The following is a 19,559-nucleotide window of genomic DNA, read 5'->3' as shown; positions in this document are numbered from 1 at the left end:
GACATGGGATGGAGATGCAGAAAGACAGGGGCAGGGTCACAATTGGGACCGGCTGGCTGGCTAACGCCTGCTGGCTGAAAAGTTGGTTGGGTTGACTGTGTGGTTAGTTGGTTTTAAAGTTGGTTGGTAATCTGGTAAATTGATTTTCTGGTTGGGTGGCTTGTTGGTTATCTGCTGGGTGGCTGGCTGGTTCACAGATTCAGAAGATACCTATGGAGGACTCCCGCTGATCTAGGCACTGTGTTGGATGCTGGGGATAGAATAGTGAACATGCCCCTGCAGGCATTTGGTGGTCTGACCACCAGCCCCCACCAGCCCCCACTCCCATGAGTGCTCTGTGAATGCAACGGCTGTTATCATTTTGTTGATCATTTTTTCATCTTGAATAAGGGTTTATTGAGTGCTTTTTATTTACCACTTACTGTAGGAAGTGCCTTACATGGATCATCTGATAGAATCCTCCAGCAGTTCTAGTCCCACAGGGTGATGCTGCATCATCTCTGGTATAGGTTTGGGGCCAGGATTTGATCCCAGGCAATCTGACTCCAGGGCACAAGCCTAATATCTGCCTTTTATTCACCAGGGTTGGAGGGCAGAGATTCCCTGAGTGCCCACCGTGTTCATATCACTAACCCTACTGGTTATGAGATGACACTGGTTATGATGGCCGTGGATTCAACTCACCTGGGTTTTTGCCCCACCTCTGCCTTTTACCTCACTGGGTGATCTTGAATAGACAAGCTGCCGCTTTGAGCCTGTGTTCCGTTCTGTAAAATGGGGAGAACAGTAGGGCCCTCCTCCTGGGGATGCTGTGTAGGTCCAGAAGTTCCGAGTGTGAGGCCATTGCCCATTAAGAGAGGACTGCCATTGTTATTTGTCCTTAGGAAACCGAGCTCTTAGAGCAGGTCTCGAACCCAGGCTCCTGGCTCCACTTTTGAAGATTGGTGCTTTCAAATAGGGAAAGGCTCCCTGAGTGGTCACAGGGCAGACTCTGGAGTCAACCAGACTTGGGTTCAAATCCCAGCTCCTCTCCTCACCTTCTGTGTGACTTGGGTAAGCAGCGTCCCCTCTCCAAAACTAGATTTCCCCATTTTTTAAATGGAGGTGCCGATAGCACTTACCTCAGAGGGTAATTAGAAGACTTGAGTTCAGTGTTTTATATAAAGTGCTCTATCCAGGGCCTGGTTCTTGGCAGCCCTGGCAGGGGAGGGGGGCAGTTAAGATGATGGATGATGACAGCTGGGGTGCCACCCAGGATAACCCAGCCCAGCTGTACATGTGTCTGCTGCACCCCCCTCCCACTGCAGGGAACCTTCCCAGCCATGGCTCTCAAAGCCAGCGCCAGTGCTGTCCCCACCCCAAGCCTAAAGCCATCCTCAGGTGAAGACAAGCAGAACCAGGGACGCTCCTAGCCTGGCCCCCACAAAAGCAGGATTGAAAGAATGGGGCTTTCACAGATGTTCTTTACATGTATTCTCTGGCTCTGTTTAATCAAGATTGTCAAATATTGATTTAATCTCCAGGCCCAGCAGATGTGATCTTAGCAGGTTTTGGTGGCAGTTAGCTGGGTTTAGTTTACAAGTCATACTCCATGCTGATTAGACATGGTCTTCTAAAGAAGGCTTGGCCTGGCCACAGGTGTGAGCCACATGGGGGGCTTGTTCTAAGTATTTAATCACCAGGCTGGCCTGGGCAGCAACCACAAGAGCAAACGCAGGGACCCAAATGGGACCCAGAGTTGCCAAAAAGTTTCAATATCAAAACAAAACACATGTGACTTATCGTTGGGCCTGGCCAGAGCAGGTGAGGTCCCTTACGGGAAGTGCGGCAGCCGGAACAGTAGTTGTACCCCGATTAATTACATCTCCCCAGAAAGGGCTGCCCCGACAACAGAGGCCCCTCATCCAGCCTTTCAGGCCCCTAGCCCAGCTGTGTCACATTATCCCTGCTACACAAGCGTGGCTGCAGCTCCTGGGTGGGCTCACTGCCTGCACACACACCCTGGGAAGCATCTCTTTCCAATTTTGCATTTCAAAAAAAGCCTCACTTGAAGTTAGTGGGACTGTACCCAGCGTCAGATCAAGATGCTGAGTCCACATGCGCTTTAGGGGTTGTTGTGACACCCTGCCAATCCACACCCCCCACCCCCACGCCCCAGCTCCCATCCCTTGGCCCTGGCTCTGGGGCTGCTGGGAGGAAGGGGCTTCCTCTCCCGTTGTTCCAGTGAGCTACCCTGTGCTGCCTGGCTCCTGAGCCTGGAGGAACAAGGGTTCATTCCAGGCCACATTAGTTCCATTTGTTTGCTTGAATTTTTATTATTATGAATACAGAAGTAAAAATGATAATAGCTAATACTTATGAGTTACTGTGTGCCAAGGATGTAATTCTAAGTCTTTATATTTATTAACTCATAGCATCCTTAAGAGTTAAGCCCTATTATTATCTCCAGTTTTACAGATGGGAAAACTGAGGCATAGAGAGGCTAAGTTACCTGCCTAAAGTCATACAGCTAGTTCAGGGGCAGGGCTTGGAATCAACCCTGGGTGTCCTGTGCTTCTAACCATATGCTTCATATAGCTCTGCATCAGGAGAGATCTCCAAGAGCTGTTGATTAGTGAGGAAAGCAATCATGAAGGTATTAACCCAGTTGTTTTTTTTTTTTTTAATTTCATCTCTATATGTAAGCATTTAATCATAAAAGCTTTTAACTTATGTAAGTTCACCTATGCTAGGTAGCAAAATAAAAGCAAAGAAGTTTAAGCATTTGGGGTGAGTACAGCCTCGGGTTCACCAAGGAGCACGTGAGATAGGGGTGCATCTTCCTTGCCTCGGTGGGCCTGGGGACCACCCACCTGCCAGGGTGCAGGCAGCTCACCAGACTGTGGAAGAATCTGCTGCTTGAAAAGATGCCTCTATTTCCAGCTCTGTGAGCCCTTAGAGGCAATGCAGATACTCAGATGCAGAGACGGTGGTGTCTTCCGCTCTAACTTTGTACTGTATAATGCAAGAGTTTTTGAGGGGTGGTTTGCACTCTGCCTATGTCTCCCCTCACATGCTCGCTTTAAAATGGAAAACTTACCCCCAGCCTGAGATGCTCTGCCCCTGTAGTATGAGGAGCATTTCCTTGGAGATTCACAGAAAAGGGTCTGGAAGAAGACATGCAAAACCTGTTCACAGGGCTTATCTCCAGGGAGCAGACTCGAGGGTAGGCGCACCAGGGTACCCGGGAGAGCCTTGAACTTGCAGGCTTGTAAAAATTCATATAGTACAGACGTGGAGAATAAAAAATATAAGATTGTTTCCCTTTACTTGCATTCCTAGTTTCACATTGGGAGTAACCATTATTACCAGCATGGAGACTGTCTTCCTAGGTCATTTTCTATACATATACAGACGTGTATTTACATATGCATGCACACACACACGCACACAAATGGGGTCTCTTTAAAAAAAAAAAACAAAAACGTAAAAAGTGTCTTACTCATCAAAGTAATCTGCAGCTTGCCTCTTTAGTGGCAGCATAGATATAAACTATGAAGTTGGATTGCTTCGGTTCAAATCCCAGCCCTACCTCTTTCTAGCTGGGGACTGACCTTGGGCAAGTTACTCATCCTCTCTAGACTCAATTGCTTTGACTTGCAGTTGAGGATGGTGTTTTGTCCCTACCTCGTAAGGATCATCATGAGGATTAAATGGGCTGATGCATGTAAAACCTTCAGCACCATGCCTGGTATACACCGAACCTCACCACGCATTAGCTCTGACTGTGCAGTTGGGGCTGCGTGGGCTCCTTGCTTGCCTACACATAGCTCTCCCTTGCCCTTTAGTACAGTTGCATCCTATTGCCTGGGATAGAGGCCCCCAGATTCACTTAACCCGATTCCTGCCGAAGATCTTCCTATTACAGCAGGGTGGTAGTGCAAATGTGCCTGCAGCCAAACTGCTGCAAACCTTTCAGTGTGCACTGGAGTAATATCTGTGGGACACATTCCTGAAGGCAGAATTGCTGAGTTTAAAAAAAAAAAAAAAAAAAGTTATGCACATCTAAAACTTCGATCCATATCATACCAAATCATTCTTTCTTGTTCCCCCGGGGCGGGGACTGTACCTGTTTATACCCTTAAAAGCAGCAGGGCAGGCCACTCAGGAACTGTGACCTGTGTAGGTCCCTGGCCTTTTTGAATATAGTGGCTGAAAATGACTGACCTGGCCCAGTGGGGACTGTCCTCTAGGCCCAGGTAGGAGTATAGACTCCTCTTGGATGTCTGGGAAAATTGAAATTAGAAACACTGATCCCCTCTGGGTTCTTTGACATTGAATATCAAGTGCAGGTTTTCATGGCCATGGCCAAGTCCCTGCTCATGGCCCTGAGGGCAGCTGGATCACAGTCTCTGCCACAGAGCTTCCTAAGATTTCTGAGATTTCCATCCATCTAATTTCCTAGAGGAGCTCTAAAGTGGTCCTGTGTAGGCTCAAACTTCCAATAAGGTAGAGAAAGACACAGGGAAAAGAAACCAGATTCCTAACCTGAAATCCACTGAACTGATACTGACTTTCTAGAGTTGTGTCCTTAGGAATTGATTTTGAAGATGTTTGCGTTGTTCACCTGTTCACACACTACGCTTGTTTGAACTGTCTTTTCCGTGGAACGTAGTGGCGCAGCTGTGGGAGGCAGACTGCTGAGGTCTGCTCTACTCCCAGCTGCGTGACTGCACCCTGTAACCTCTGCCTTATCTGTAAAATGGTCATGCCAGCAGTCCCTACTTTATAGGGTTATTGTAACACCCAAGTTAATCCACGTCAAGTATGCAGTGCAGTGCCCAGCCCAGGGCGAGAGCCCAGAAGTGTTGGCACCATCGTTATTCCCATAATCAACATTCTTATCCCTGCCCTCTCCCCCACCCACACTGTATTAGACTTCAGTCCACTTTGAACTTGGAGCTGTCCAGGAGTCTAGAGGAAAAAAGATAAAGAGGCTTAAAAATCCCGAAGCTGGAGGTGTGTGCAGATCTGAGAGATGGAGAGAGGCGGGAGGGCGAGAGGGGTTCTGCCTGGATGGGGACGGGCTGGCAGGAGGAAGACAGGGATGGGTGGAGAGGCATCCCTCGGTCTGCAAAGGTCACCAGTGCCCTTCCTGCCAATAATTGTCACTTTATGTGACCCTCTCGTATAAGGACCCCACTCTTGCCCCCAACCACTCGCTGCCTGGGCCTCTCTCACACCTGCTCTCCCACCTGGCCCTGCTCTGGCTGAAGTGTGGCTACCCGCCACCCACCCGGACTCGCCGTCTCTCAGGGCTTGGTCTCAGGTCATCTTCTCTTCTGTCTTAGGTTCCTTCCTGTGTCTTCACCCTGGCTGCACATTAGAATCAGCTGCAGAGCTTTTAAAAGACATTTGGGCCTGGACCCGGGCTGATTTAGAATCTCTGGGAGTGGGGTGTGGACATGTGTAATTTTAAAAAACTCCCCAGGTGATTCTAATGTGCAGCTGGGGGAGAGGAGCACTGCCTGGGACAATCCATATGGCCTGTGAGGGCAGCTTCTGCCTGGCGCCCCAGCGACTCCCTGCTTTCCTGCCCATGCGTGCCAGCCTGGCTCGTCATCACACCTGCTGCCCGGGCCTGGGGGCTGCTGGGTCCCCCGTGGCCGGCGCCCTCTCTTCATGCAGATCCCATCAAACAGCACCGCTTCAACGAGCTCTCCCAACCCCTCGCATCTAGAGTAGCCCCCTGCCCCACCTGTCACAGCGCAGTGTTTGGAATTATTCCACCCTTTGAAGTTACCTTGTTTCTTGGTTTACATATTTCCCTGACTGCCCTCCTCTGGAAGTTAATTCCTCAAAGTGGGTGTGGTCTTTTCTGCTCTGAGTATATCTTCAGCACCTGGAACAGTGGGTGCTTGAGAAATTTATTGAGTAAATGGAAGAATTTAAAGTGTTTAGTGTTTGTGGAATGAGTGAATAAGTTGTAAATGCCTGGTAGATGTTGAATAAATGAATAAGGTTTTAGTGCTTGGTAAACATTTTGTGACTGAATTTTTTTGACTGAGTGATGTTCTGGAATAAACTTTCTTTCCCGATTAGGGTCAGATGGATGAGAAGCACACTCTTAGACCACCCCTCTTTTTCCCCCTTGCCCATGGTTCAGTGGGGAGCACGGCTATGGCTGCCTTCTTATGACCATGAGGCAACAAGCCAAAAGATGCAAGCCAGCAGCACACTGAGGGAGTTGGAAAGGAAAGAGGAGCAGGGCCTGACGTCACTGCCCAGCTGCCACACCATGCCTGGATCTGCTGTATCTGGCCTCCTTTTTATGTGAGATAATTAAATGTCTTCATTACCCGAGCAACCAGTGGATGCTCTTCTGTTACTTGTAGCCACATGCATCCCAACTGGTGCTCTACCACAACAGCTTGCTTCCTGTTACGCCACGTCTCCGAGGCTGCCCTATTTTCCCCATCCACATTCCCCAGCTGTGCTCCTTACAGCAGCACCATATATTAGTCAAGATCCTCGGGTGCCAGCGACAGAAGCCAAGCTTGGCTATCCTGGACAGAAACAGAATTTACTGGGGGCTTACGGGATCAACATGCAACCAGAGGAGCAATCTTAGAAACCAGGCCAGAGCCAAGGAAGCTCTGGAGGGAAAGAACCAGTGGTCCCCAGCGAAAGGCACACCAAGGAAAAGCCAGGGCCACCTGCTGCTGCATGCTCTTCTGACCCTTGCACAGAGTCCCAGGAGGACACTCGGGCAGCTGAGCCTGAGTCACGGTGCCCTCCCCAGGCTGTGCTTCTGTAATTGGGAAGAGGGCTGGGGGGGTCCTTCCAAAGATACACAAAAGAATGGTGCAATAGCAGTGGCTGTGAGGTAGGTGGTATTCTTCCCAGTTTACAGAGTGAAAAAGAGTTGTTTTAATAACCAGCCCGTGGCACACCAGGATTTGAACCTAGGCCATCTGGTTCCTGCCTATGTGTCATGCTACTCTCATGATAGGGGTTCCCCATCAGGAAGACGGGGTGCTTTTAGGACAGGAGCTGGGCAGCAGACAGCTGCAAAGGAGACAGTGCGCACCAGCCCCCAAGTCCCAGAGAGGCTGTTGGTGCCATGCAGCCTCTGAACATCCCAGGGAGACACAGTCGCAGTCAGAGGAGGGATCTGTGCAGAGACCCGAGCTGAAAGAACAGCTGTGTTTCCGCGGAGGGGAGCAAAATGGAGCGGGAATTTCCAGCTGGGCTGGAAACAAATGCCATCAGCAGAGCCCATCTGGTGGGAGGTGCTCGCGTAAGGATGCAAGGGCACATCTGGACCACGTGATTTCCCCACCAGCCCAAAGGCGGCCTCAAGGACTAATCTTTCATCCGCATTCACCCCAGGCTGACCTGAGGTGGGGCCTGCTACAGGGCGGGCTGCAGAGCCATGGCAGGCCCCGCAGCCAGGCTGCCACCCCAGCTCGGCCTGAGATATCGGGTCCCGTGGAGTGTGGGCCTGGCCCATCTCCAGAGGTTGCAAACCGACGGCCCCTGCTCAAATCCAGCCCACAGGCTGGTTTTGTTGATACTCATTGTGGTTGTTATTGGTAATATTCTAAGAGGAACTTGTTAACTAGAAATACATGCAAATAATTCAAAAGGTAGCCAGTGGAGATACCGCAGTAGCTCTCATTCTCTTGGGAGGAGTGGGAGAGGGGACCAGTAATAAATAAGAGAAATAAGTAAGTATATTCATAAGTGCTAAGGAGAAAAATAAAGCAGGGAAGGGACTGGGGGTGGGGGTGGGGGAGACACCCAGTTCCCCTCCTCAGAGGCAACTGCTGCTATCGGTTTCCTAAAAATCCTTCCAGAGATTTGCTCTGCATGGTAGTTTGTGGTTACTATTTTTTAAGTTGTGGGATGTTGCGTACAAACCTGGATTTCTGTTTTCTTTTGAAAACTCAGATAATCTTGTGCCCACAAAACTGCAAGCATCAGTTGGCCAGAGCCTTAGCTTCTTTGCTGCCTCTCTAGAAGATGCCCCTGCTGTCTGGTTCACGGCAGGCTCCACTTGGCGTCTGTCCTATTTGCCTTACCTAACCAACCCTGGGAACCTTGCAGATTCCCAGTTTCCTTCCCTTTCTCTGCCCTGTCCCCTGTACTGCCTCCCTGCTGCAGCTTCAGGAATGCTGCTGTGTTCGTGGGGGACCAGGAGGAGGCTGAATTCTCTCTCCTCACCCCTTGCCTCTCCCCTCATCTTCTAGTGCCCACTTTTCAGAGGCTGTAGCCACTCCTTACTGTTTTGCTCTGTGAGTCTGCTTCATGCTTCCCTCTGGGTCTCTCTCTGCCAACTCTCTCTACCTCTGGGCGTAAGTTAGGAAATTCCCTCTGCACAAACACCCCACACAGACAGGAGGCCTTCTGCTTCTTCACACTGAAAGCACCCGTGGACGTGGACCAGACCAGATGGCCATGTCCGGCTCATATCTCAAGGAAAAGAAAAGTTCTCGGTCAGCTTGAGTCAAATGCCCATACCAACCCAGCTCTCCGCTGGTCTGAGCAGAAAGGGTTCTGTTAGCAGGAGGAGGAGGGCATGGCTTTGGGGCCAACCAGCAGGTTCTACTACAGTTGGTGACCCACTTTCCCCTTCCTCTCCAGCAGGAGGTTTCATCTTCCAGAAGTTCAAGGTAGAGATGAAGGGAGCTGATCCCACCAAGTGCTCTGCACTGCTGAGCAGGCTTATGTGCTCCCTTCCCGGAAGTCTCCAAGTCAGGAGACCTCGTTTGGCAACCTCACAGAGGCTGTCCAGTCACTCATTCACACATGAGTAAGTGTCCTGGATGCTGTTCTAGACGCTGGCGATTCATCAGTGAACAACACAGACATCCGTGGAATAGACACTTTAATGGTGGAGACAGTCATTAAACAGATTATGAAAAAATAATTATCAGTTAGCTGATGGTAACTGCTAAGGAAGGAAGGAGGGAAGAAAGGTGGGTGATAGAGATAGATTTCAAGGAGAAAGGGGACTTCTCTGTCTACACAGGGTGGTTTGGGAAGGCGTCATTCAAGAGTTGACATCATGGGAAAGAACCAGCCTGGTAAAGAACCAAGGAAGGATATCTACATATTCTGGATTGCATTTGGTGTGTCAGAACAGAGAAGGCGGCCAGTTAGATTAGAGCTTAGTTGGAGAGGGAGGCAAGATGTTGGGGAGGCTGGGGCCAGATCCTGGGGGCCTTGTGGGCCAAGGGAGGAATTTGGCCTTATTCTAATGCAGTAAGAAAGGAGCCACTGGGAAGATCTCAGCAGAGGGACAGGATCTGATTTACCAGTTGATAGTATCTATTAATCACAGAGATTTCTGGAGTCATCCCTCTGCAGCTGCCCTCTCCCATATCCACCAGTGCTCACGCTGACTCGTCCATCATTTTCACTTCCTTCCTGGTGGTGTGGCCTGTGGGGCGGACCGCAGAGCAGGTGGACTAGGTCCAGCCTCTATGCGCAACCACCAGTCGGCAGGAAATACAGACGCCAGAGGAACACGTTAAACGGTGCCACAGAGATGTGGTTAGCCAGATCCAGAAAGCGGGAAACTCCACAGGAAAAGTGACCCTGTTCTTTCAGCAAGTAAATGGCATCAGAATAATGGGAGGGGGACAAGAAGAGACTGAAGAAATATATCTCCGAAAGCAGAGTGTGGATCTCGTTTGGATGCTGATTTGAACAAACCAACTGTAAAAAGACATCTTTGAGACAATGGGAGAAATGTTAATGCAGATGGAGTATTAGATGATATTAAAGGATTCTTGTTAGCTTTAGTGAGTATATAATTCTGTTTTGTATAATCATAGTTATTTTTTAAGACCTTAAATGTTAGAGATTCAAGTTAAATAAAATATTTATGGATACAATGACCTAATGTCTAGGACTTACTTTAAAATATTCTAGCAAAATAAAAGTTTAGGGATGTGGTGATAGGGGGTGACGGCTAGTGGGTACAGGGTTTCTTTCTGGGGTGGTGGAAATGTTCTGGAATTTATAGTGGTAATGGTTGCACAATGTTGTGTACATATTAAAAAAAGGTGAATTTTACGTTATATGGATTATTTCTCAATTTTTTTTGAACACTGAGTGTTGATTGGGCAGGTAGGTAAAATAGGAATGGCCGATAGTTAATGGTTGATGAAGCCAATGATGGGTCTGTCAAGGTTTCACCATACTCTTCTCTCTGCATTTGGGTATGTTTAAGAGTTAATAGAAAGGTTTTTTAAAAGGAGTAAAACTGCCTGAAAAAGTCATGTTTCCTATTCTCTGGTGAGCAGTGACCTGTTCAGCACATCTCACATTTTCCTTTTCTCCCCCCACTTTTCAGCATGGCAGGGAAGACGCCCCCGCAGCCTGCCTGCCCTCAAGGAAATCCACTGCCTGCCTTGCCGTGCTGAGTACGCAGTTCCGAGGTTGTCCTGGCTCAGCTGTCCACAGCGATGGTGGAGAACTGGACTCCACAGGCTCATAACCCCCCCCATCAGGTCTAAGGAGCCGGCTTCCTTCATCCTGGGACTGGCAGCCCTGAACAATGGCTGAGGGCTGGGGGACCCCATAGAGACACCGCAGCCAGTAGCACTCCAGTGCCCGTGGACTATGACCACCTATCGGCCCATTCCCAACGATGGTGTGGACCTGGCAGCCAGCTGTGGAGCCAGGGGGACCGATGGCCTCCCCGGGCCACACACGGGGGACTACACTTCCATGGGATTCTGGGTCCAGAACGGTGGCATGCCCCAGCCTGTTGGTGAGAGCCCGGCTGCCGCCACCACCCGCCCCAGCCCCACCACCCCTGCAATGCCCAAGATGGGTGTGCGTGCAAGGGTGGCCGACTGGCCACCCAAGCGGGAGGCCCTGAGAGAACAGAACAACCCAAGCCCCTCCCAGGATGTAGACAGCACAAAGGCCGCAAAGGCGTCCCACTCCACAAGGAGCATACAGAATGGCCAGCCCCCCGCCAGCACCCCAGCTTCCTCAGGGCCCAGAGCCTTCCACCGACTCTCCAGGAGAAGGTCCAAAGATGTGGAATTCCAGGACGGATGGCCCCGGTCCCCTGGCAGGGCCTTCCTCCCCCTGCGGCACCGCAGCAGCAGCGAGATCACCCTCAGCGAGTGTGATGTCGAAGACACAGGGGAGCCACGGGGGGGCCGGCACGGAGGAGTCCTGCCCCTCTTCCGTGAGTATGGGAGCACATCCTCCATCGACGTGCAGGGTGTGCCTGAGCAGAGCTTCTTTGACATCCTCAATGAGTTCCGCAGTGAGCAGCCTGAGCCCCGGGGCTCTCAGAACCTCACTGAGTTCCTCCAGGCCGATCCCAGCTCGCTCCTTGCAGGGGGCAGCAGAAGCGGAGCCAAAGGGGATTTCCGCAATGGGCAGACCACAAAAGACAGTCTCCTACCACTGCAGCCCATGAAGGAGAAGGAGAAGGCCCGGAAGAAACCCGTGCGGGTCCTTGGCGGTGGGGACACTGTGGACTCATCTATCTTCCGGAAGCTGAGGAGCAACAAACTGGAGGGCGAGGCTGGGCGGTCCACAGGGGAGGCCGAGGAGGGTCGGAGCCCCCCAGAGGCCAGCAGGCCGTGGGTCTGCCAGAAGAGCTTCGCCCATTTTGACGTGCAGAGCATGCTGTTTGACCTCAACGAGGCAGCCGCCAACAGGGTGTCCGTGGCCCAGCGGCGGAACACCACCACGGGCGCCTCTGCTGCCTCTGCCGCCTCCACCCTGGCATCTCTCACGGCATCTCGGGCCCACAACCTTGGGGGCTTGGACCCGGCCTTCACCAGCACAGAGGATCTGAACTGCAAGGAGAACCTGGAGCAGGACCTCGGCGATGACAACAGCAACGAACTGCTGCTCAGCTGCCCGCACTTCCGCAACGAGATTGGAGGCGAGTGGGAGCGCAACGTGAGCTTCTCCCGGGCCTCTGTGGGCTCCCCAGGCAGTGGCGATGGCCGCCTCACAGAGCCCACCCTGAGTGCCTTCCGCACCAACGCCAGTATCTCGGTGCTGGAGGTACCCAAGGAGCAGCAGAGAACGCAGAGTCGCCCACGGCAGTACAGCATCGAGCACGTGGACCTGGGCGCCCGCTACTACCAGGACTACTTTGTGGGCAAAGGTGATGGTGGGCATGTGGGTGGGTGGGGCTGCAGCTCTGCTCCGAGACCCCCACTGCTCACTGGCCCACTGAGGGCCAGGCCCTGCTCTGAGATGCAACAGGACACAATACCTGCCTCATAGCCGAGCCACATCAAACTTAGCCCCATGTCTGATGCGTGGCCAGCACTCCATAAACCCTTAGCTACATGAGACAGTAGGTGTTCATTTATCCAGCAAATATGTATTTGGTAGCCTGGGGAAAGAGCACAGTGCCCAGGTTAAAACAAAAATCCCTGTTCTCTTGGAGCTCATATTTTAATGGGTAAGACAATCAGTAAAACTAGATAAATACATAAAGCATGTGAGGTGTCACAGGGTGATAGGGGCTCTGGAGAAAAGTAAGCAGGGAAGATGGGAAGTGAGCCTTGGGGTGGGGATGTGGTTGCAACTTTCAATTGGGCATGGTGTGAGAGAGGCCTCGTGAGTAGGAGCCGTTGGAGTACTGAGCTGAAGGAGGCGAGGGAGTTGCTACGTGGGGGTCTGAGGACAGTGTTCCTGGCATAGGGAGCTGCAGGTGCCAAAGTGCTGGAGCCCTGGAGAAACCAGAAGGAAGCCAGACATAGGGACGGGGAAAGGTCAGAGGAGCTGAGGCAGAGATGATGGGCACAGATCGTGTGGGACTTTGTGGGCCACAGGGAGGGCTCTCACTTCTACCCTAGGTGAGTCCACGGAAGGACTCTGAGCAGGGAATGGCTGTGACCTGACTGGGAAGCAGTTGGGGAGCAGGGAGACCACATCCAGGCAGGAAATGGCATGGACAAGACTAGGTTGGGGGCAGAGGAGTAGGGGAACAGCAGCAGGTTCTGGATCTGCTTCACAAGTGGGCCTGCAGACGTATTAGCAACAGGGAGAGATGGGCTTCCTACATCATTAGGTTTATGTGGTGTAGTGGGGCAATCCCAGAATAGCCTGGAGGCCACAAACCCAGGCAGCTACAGGGGCCAAGCAAGGGACATAAAGGCGTGATGCGTGCTGGACAGGGCCTGAGCAAAGGGCAACCCCTGCTCGGCCCCAGCTGACTGTGTCATGCAGGAAATGCAGACAAACCCAGTGTTGCAACCTTTTCCAATTTTTTGAGATTCTTCTGAAATTCAAGATTTTTTTATGAACTCTCCTAATTTTTAAATGCTGGCCACTATATCTGTTCAGAATTGCTTATAATTGCTTTATAAGCAGGCTTAAACAACATGAAAGTTTATTTCTCATATAAAGAGGTCCAGAGGTCAGCAGTCCAGGGCTCCTCAGCATTATTGGAATGTCAGCCTCAGTGCCCGGCCTTCAGCCCTCAGGGTCTCCTGGTCCAAGATGGCTGCTTTCATTCCAGCCATCACATCTTTGTTTCCAGTCAGGGGAAAAGAGGAAGGGGTAAGGGCAAAAAGGCAGACCTTCCAGTTAAGTCAGCTCCTTTTAAAGAACTTTCCCGGAAGCACCATCCAACCATTTCTGCTTACACCTCCATTGGCCATGCCTATCTGTAAGGCAGGCTGGGAAATGTAGGCTTTTAGCCAGGCATTGTTCCCCTCCCCTCTTCCCCTGGAATAGAAAGTTTTCTTAAATAGGAAGAGAGAAGAATAGATAATAAATAGGTAGCAAGCAGTCCACCGCAATTAGTTTTTTAACTTTTTAATTTAAACAGTGTTCTGGTTAAACATAAGTTGTCAACTCTGACATCCTACAGGGTTCGGAATGCAGTCTCTGGAGCTCCAACTTTGGAGTCAGACAGCTATAAAGTGTTTCAGTTTACTAGCTGCATAACACACTTTACCCCTTGGACTCTGTGTCCCCTTGTGAGGAGTGGGGATGATCTAACAGCATCACGTAACCAAAAGCAAAGTGGCAGAGACTGAAAATAAAGGGCTCCTCCTGAACTTCCAGACAGAAGCTAACCAAGGGAGAGCAGATGAGGCAACATCAGTATCATACAGAGTAGACTAAAAGCACTTTTTAGAGGAACTGAGAAGGCCATTTCGTGTTGATTTTTAAAAATTCACCAAGCAGCTCTAATAGTTGTGAATCTTTGTGTTTAGCAGGCATATATATTTGAAGCTGATAAGGCTCGGGGAGAAATGGACAAATTCACAATCGTGGTTGGAGAGTTAAGTTCTTTCTTTGAAATTGATGGATCTTTCTTTAAAATTAAGGATGTGGAATATGTGAATAACCCAATTAATAACCTTGATGAGATTGATAATACCCTACATGTGTACCTAACCACCAGATAACAGTTCTTTTCAACACACATGGAAATGTAATGTGGTGAGAATCAGATTATACGTTAATTAGAACACTTAGTTCTTCTCTGGGTAGGTAGTAAGCACTCATCATGGAGCTTAAGGAAAAAGAAGCCATTGCGTTTCTAAACATTTCTTTGTAGCCTGAAAGCTCATAACTAAATTACTTGTTAATCACTGTTTGTTGAGTGCCTGCTGTGTGCCAGGACTGCAAGGTACTGGGTATGCTTTGGTGAAAAAAAAAAAATCTCTGTAACTGCCTCAGGAATGAACTTCCATCTGTGGGGTAGAATATTCCGTTCCCTGACCTATTTGGGTAGGGGATTGTTTAAACCCACTCCAGGCACTGTTCTCATCGGGGCTGTTAATTAATACACATTATTTGGGCCTTAGATCCACCAAGAGCATCTCGTGAGAACAGGAGCCATCAGTTAAATAATCAGAGCTCTGGGGTAGGAAAGAAAGGCAGCTGCTTGCATGGCTGTTCGAAGTTTTGGCAGTGGGTAGATGCTGACTTCATGAACTTGAGTGAAGACCGACTGCTGGTGGGTATGCATCACAGCAGGAGACACAGGTTAGCATTGGGAAGAACTGTTTGCCTGGGAGCAGCATGTTTTGGAAAAGAGAAGACAACTGTCATTTAAGGGACAGGACAGGAGACTTGGGTTCCATGACTTATCAAAGTCTCTGTCACCCTAAGGAAAAAGAGAGCAGTGTTTTAAGTTCCCTGGGTCTAGACAGACATAGATAAAAGTGACATTCAGGGAGCATCCAATGCTTGGGGCTGGTAATAGGCATCATTTATCATGTGCTTACTGTGTGCATGGCACATGCTAAGTGCTCTATGCTGACTAGCTTACCTACTCTTGACACCGTGCTGGGAGGCAGGTCCATTTCTTAATCATTTTAGAGATGAGAATGCTCTTAAGTGACGTGACCCAGGCCGTACATCTACTGAGCACCAGAGCTGGAATTTGAACCCAGTTGGAGACTCTCAAGACTAGAGTCTTAACCAGTTCATGAGGGCTGCTTGGCACCTATCCTGGATGAACCATTTGTAAATACAGGACAATCACAGGGATGCTAGGTTTATTACATACCATGCCCTGTAGTAAGCGTTTCAGATTTGTAGCTTCATTTCCCCCCTGACATCATCTCTGTGAATTCTGGGTACTCTCAAAGTTTCCATTTCTCAGATGAGCATGCTAAGGATCAGAGAAGTTCTGTGACTTGGCTGAGGTGGCCCAGAAGGTCGGGCAGAGCCTGGCTTTTCCTTCTTGCGGTGTCAGTATTGAGTAGGTCCCCAAGCAGGGATGAGGTTTATGTGCCTGGGATCCCACGGGCTGAACAAGAGCCTGCCCTGGCTGACCCCTCCCTCCCACACAGCTAACTCTGAACTCACCTGCTCTTCCCTCTCAGAGCACGTCAACTACTTTGGTGTGGACGAGAAGCTGGGACCAGTGGCTGTGAGCATCAAGCGAGAAAAGCTGGAGGACCACAAGGACCATGGGCCTCAGTACCAGTACAGGATCATCTTCCGGACCCACGAGGTAGGTCCCGTCACTGTCATCATTTCATAAGCAATAGCCACCTGCATCTCTGAGCACCTGTTACCCTGAGCCCAGTTGTGTGGACAAGCACTTGCCCCTGCTTTCTCTCATGTAATCCTCCCAACAGCCTATGAGGGGGATCCTGTTAGTCTCTATACAGAATGGCACAGTGAATAAGTGGCCAAGTCACAATTTGACTCCAGAGTGCCCGACTGCGGAACCCAAAGGTCCTTATTTGCAAGAGACTAACTCTGGTTAGCATAAAATTAAAGGGTAAGTAGGGGATTATTTCAGATGAGCGAGGTGTTCTGCAGAATGTAAAGAAGAATTAAGGCAACAAGCCCCCAGGCAGGGCAGGAGGTAGAGAGTCTCAGCCGCAGGCCCTGCTCTACTGCTGTGGGTGCTGCTCATCTGGAAACACCCCCACCCTGTCTCTCTGTGTTGTAAGTGAAGAATCTCAGTGTCCTGGCTTGGTCAGTGTCTTCCCCTGGATGAAATGTCAGCTGTGGCTAGGGGACAAAGCCTGTCCTACCACATAATCAGTGGGGCAACATTGCTCCATAAGGACTCAAGTTATAAGTGACAGAAGTCTACGTCTGACTAACTGCAGCCAGAAAAAGACATCATTGGTTCATGTAAGTGCAAATCCAGGAGTAGGGCTAGCTTTAGGCATGGCTGGACCCAGGGATTCAGATGATGTCACCAGAGCACTCTGCCTCCTAATCTCCTCTGCTCTGCTTGGCTCTGCATCTTTCTTGGATTGTGAATGTTACTCTCTTCTGCCACCAACCAGCTCTCTGTCACAGGAAAATGGCCACTGGCTGCCCGAGTCTTCTACATCGTTATATCTTCTGATCCAAAAGGAAGAGTCTCCTGTCTGCTAAATCTCCAGGAAAGACTCTCCCTGGCTCTGTTTCGGTCACAAACCCACTCCCTGGACCATTATGATCAGGGGTGATGGAGGAGACTGGCCAGATTTAGAATACGTGCTCCACCCTGGGTCCAAGGGCAGGGCAGCGCACTGTGATTCCATCCAAACCACCTGCAGGAGGAGGCAAGACGATTTCCTCAGCAAAAAGAGGAGAGCTGAGCAAGCAAAATGCACAGAGATGTCTAAAAGGCCCAAGTAAAGAAGACCTTTTCAGAAAAGGAGGGAATCATCAGCTGGGCAGGCCCCCCAGATGGGTCTCTCTTGGCTTGCATTGCCCCAGCCCTTGTAGGTCTGGCCTTTGCCCAGACATAGGGACCCAGCAGGCTGCTGCTGCCAGGGGCTTTGGGTTTGGGGCCAGCTGAGTCCTGGACCTTGTCCAGGCTGGCAGATGCTGCACCAAGGGCCCTGGCCCCATCCCCTGATGAAGACTTTCCTGCTGAGGGGGGATGGGACGGCAGAGGCTGTAGCAGCCAAAGGCAAGCAGCCCTCAAGCCATGTGCCCTGGACTGCACATGGTCCCCGGTCCTCTCTGTCTCCCCAGCCCTCCCTCTCCTCACCTTTCTGGCCCAACAAGCACCAGGGCAGAATGTGAGTTGACAGCTCATACTGCAGCAGATCCTTTATGACATACAGAGGAATTGCTGGAGAAGGATGAAAAGGCAATAGCAACCATATGCTATTAAACAACATTTATTATAATTACTATTATTATTGCAAATCTACTTAGCACTTACCATGTGTCAGGCATGGTTCTGAGCCCTTAATATATACATATAAACTCATTTAAGCTTCATAACAGTTCTATGATGGAGGCACTGTGATCTTCCTCTGTAGATGAGAGAACAGGCACAGAGAGGTTAAGGACTTGCCCCAAGCACCCATCCAGGAAGGGGCAGGGCAGGTGTCAGCCCATGCTCTCAGCCACCAAGCTCTGCTGCCTCTGAGATTAGACGAATTTAGTTCAGATTACAGAGCGACCCATTCATGGCCCATTCCACTTAGTGCCAGCATTTTTTTTAATTGAAATAGAATATGTAGAGTGAATTTTTAAAATGCCAAACTGCATCATACATACTGAGAGACATGAGACTGAAGTGCATAGATACTGGGTCAGGGTGTCATTTTTTGGTCATGGTTCCTATTCGAGTTTGAAAGTGGCCTAGTGCTGTGCATGGCTCGTGCCTGCTTCCATCCCCTTCCCCTCCCAGCACCCACGCAGTTAGCCTCGGGGGCTTCTAGTCTGCCCAGGCTGGGCACAGAGGCCCTCGTGCCTTATGTCCGCAGGTGTGGGACTAATCCGTTCCACAGAGATGCACTCAGCACCACACCTGCCTGTTCTGTGCCGGGTGCTGAGGATGCACAAAAGTGAATAAGACAGCAGAGAGGCTCACATGGGGAGACAGACAGTGCACAAGAAACATTGGTAAATTATACAGTTATGTAATGATTAGATGGAAAGTAAAGCAGGAAAGAGAGAGAAGTTTGGGGGGGTGGGTGTTTTAGTTTGCTAATGCTGCTGGAATACAAAACACCAGAAATGAATTGGCTTTTATAAAGGGGGGTTATTTGGTTACACAGTTACAGTCTTAAGTCCATAAACTGTCCAACAACAGAGTACCTTCACCGAAGGATGGCCAGTGGCATCCGGAAAACCTCTGTTAGCTGGGAAGGCCCTTGGCTGGCGTCTGCTCCAAGTTCTGGTTTCAAAATGGCTTTCTCCCAGGACATTCCTCTCTAGGCTTCAGCTTCTCTCCAAAATGTCACTCTCAGTTGCTCTTGGGGCGTTTGTCCTCTTAGCTTCTCCAGAGCAAAAGTCTGCTTTCAAAGGCCGTCTCCAGAATGTCTCTGTAAACTGCAGTTCCTCTCTCAGCTCCTGTGCATTCTTTAGAGTGTCCCTCTTGGCTGTAGCAACCTTGCTCCTTCTGAGCTTTTATAGGGCTCCAGTGAACTAATCAAGGTCCATGCTGAGTGAGCGGGGCCACACCTCCATGGAAATTATCTAATCAGAGTTATCAACTACAGTTGGGTGGGTCACATCTCCATGGAAACACTCAAAGAATTACAGTCTAATCAATAGTAATATGTCTGCCCACACAAGATTTCATCAAAGATAATGGTGTTTTGGGGGACACAATACATTCACACTGGCACGCGGAGGGGGATGGAATTTTTGACATGGTGGTCAAGAGGAGGTGTCACTGCGAAGGTGACATTTGAGTAAAAACTTGAAGAAGGTGAGGGAGGGAGCCAGTGGGTTTTCTGGTAAAGAGCATTCCAGGCAGAGAAGTAGCCAGTGCAAAGGTCCTGAGGCAGGACCACGTCTGGCACGTTGGAGACTTGGTATAGTCCCACTCAGCAGCTCTGAAACCTTGGGTGTGTAGCTTCCCCTCTCAGAACCTCAGTTTCCCCTCAGGAGTCCCAGTCTCATGGGTGTGTGGCATGGGCTCGGTGGGGTTACACATATATAGCCGACAGTGCTGGGCCTGGCCCTTGAGGAAGGCCCAGTGACATTAGCTGTTAGGAGGGGGCTCCATCTCCCATCCCCTCGTCACATCCCAGTCAGCTTTGAGAATTGTGGCCCACTCTGAGCCCAGTGAGGTTCATACCCTCAACCAGGCGTTTCTCTGCCCTCACACACATGCAGGCCTCAACCAGACACAGCCCTGTGCCCAGTGC

General features: G+C 50.3%; 1 protein-coding gene across 5 annotated transcripts in view; it reads left to right on the top strand.

Moving 5' to 3' along the window:
• The window catches only part of SIPA1L3 (signal induced proliferation associated 1 like 3), a 245,329-nt gene that overhangs the window by 129,659 nt on the left and 96,111 nt on the right, over window positions 1-19,559 (top strand). For all 5 annotated transcript variants that reach the window (XM_037818891.1, XM_037818889.1, XM_037818886.1 and 2 more), the window contains 2 exons: window positions 10,343-12,130; window positions 15,822-15,952. In XM_037818891.1, coding sequence (XP_037674819.1) covers window positions 10,612-12,130; window positions 15,822-15,952 — 1,650 coding nt within the window. In that variant the 5' untranslated portion in view covers window positions 10,343-10,611. The remainder of the gene's footprint in view (window positions 1-10,342; window positions 12,131-15,821; window positions 15,953-19,559) is intronic.

Source organism: Choloepus didactylus, chromosome 27 (assembly GCF_015220235.1).
Source record: "Choloepus didactylus isolate mChoDid1 chromosome 27, mChoDid1.pri, whole genome shotgun sequence".
Lineage (NCBI taxonomy): Eukaryota > Metazoa > Chordata > Mammalia > Pilosa > Megalonychidae > Choloepus > Choloepus didactylus.
Note: the sequence above shows the minus strand (reverse complement) of the source record. Positions and strands in the feature narration are given on the sequence as shown.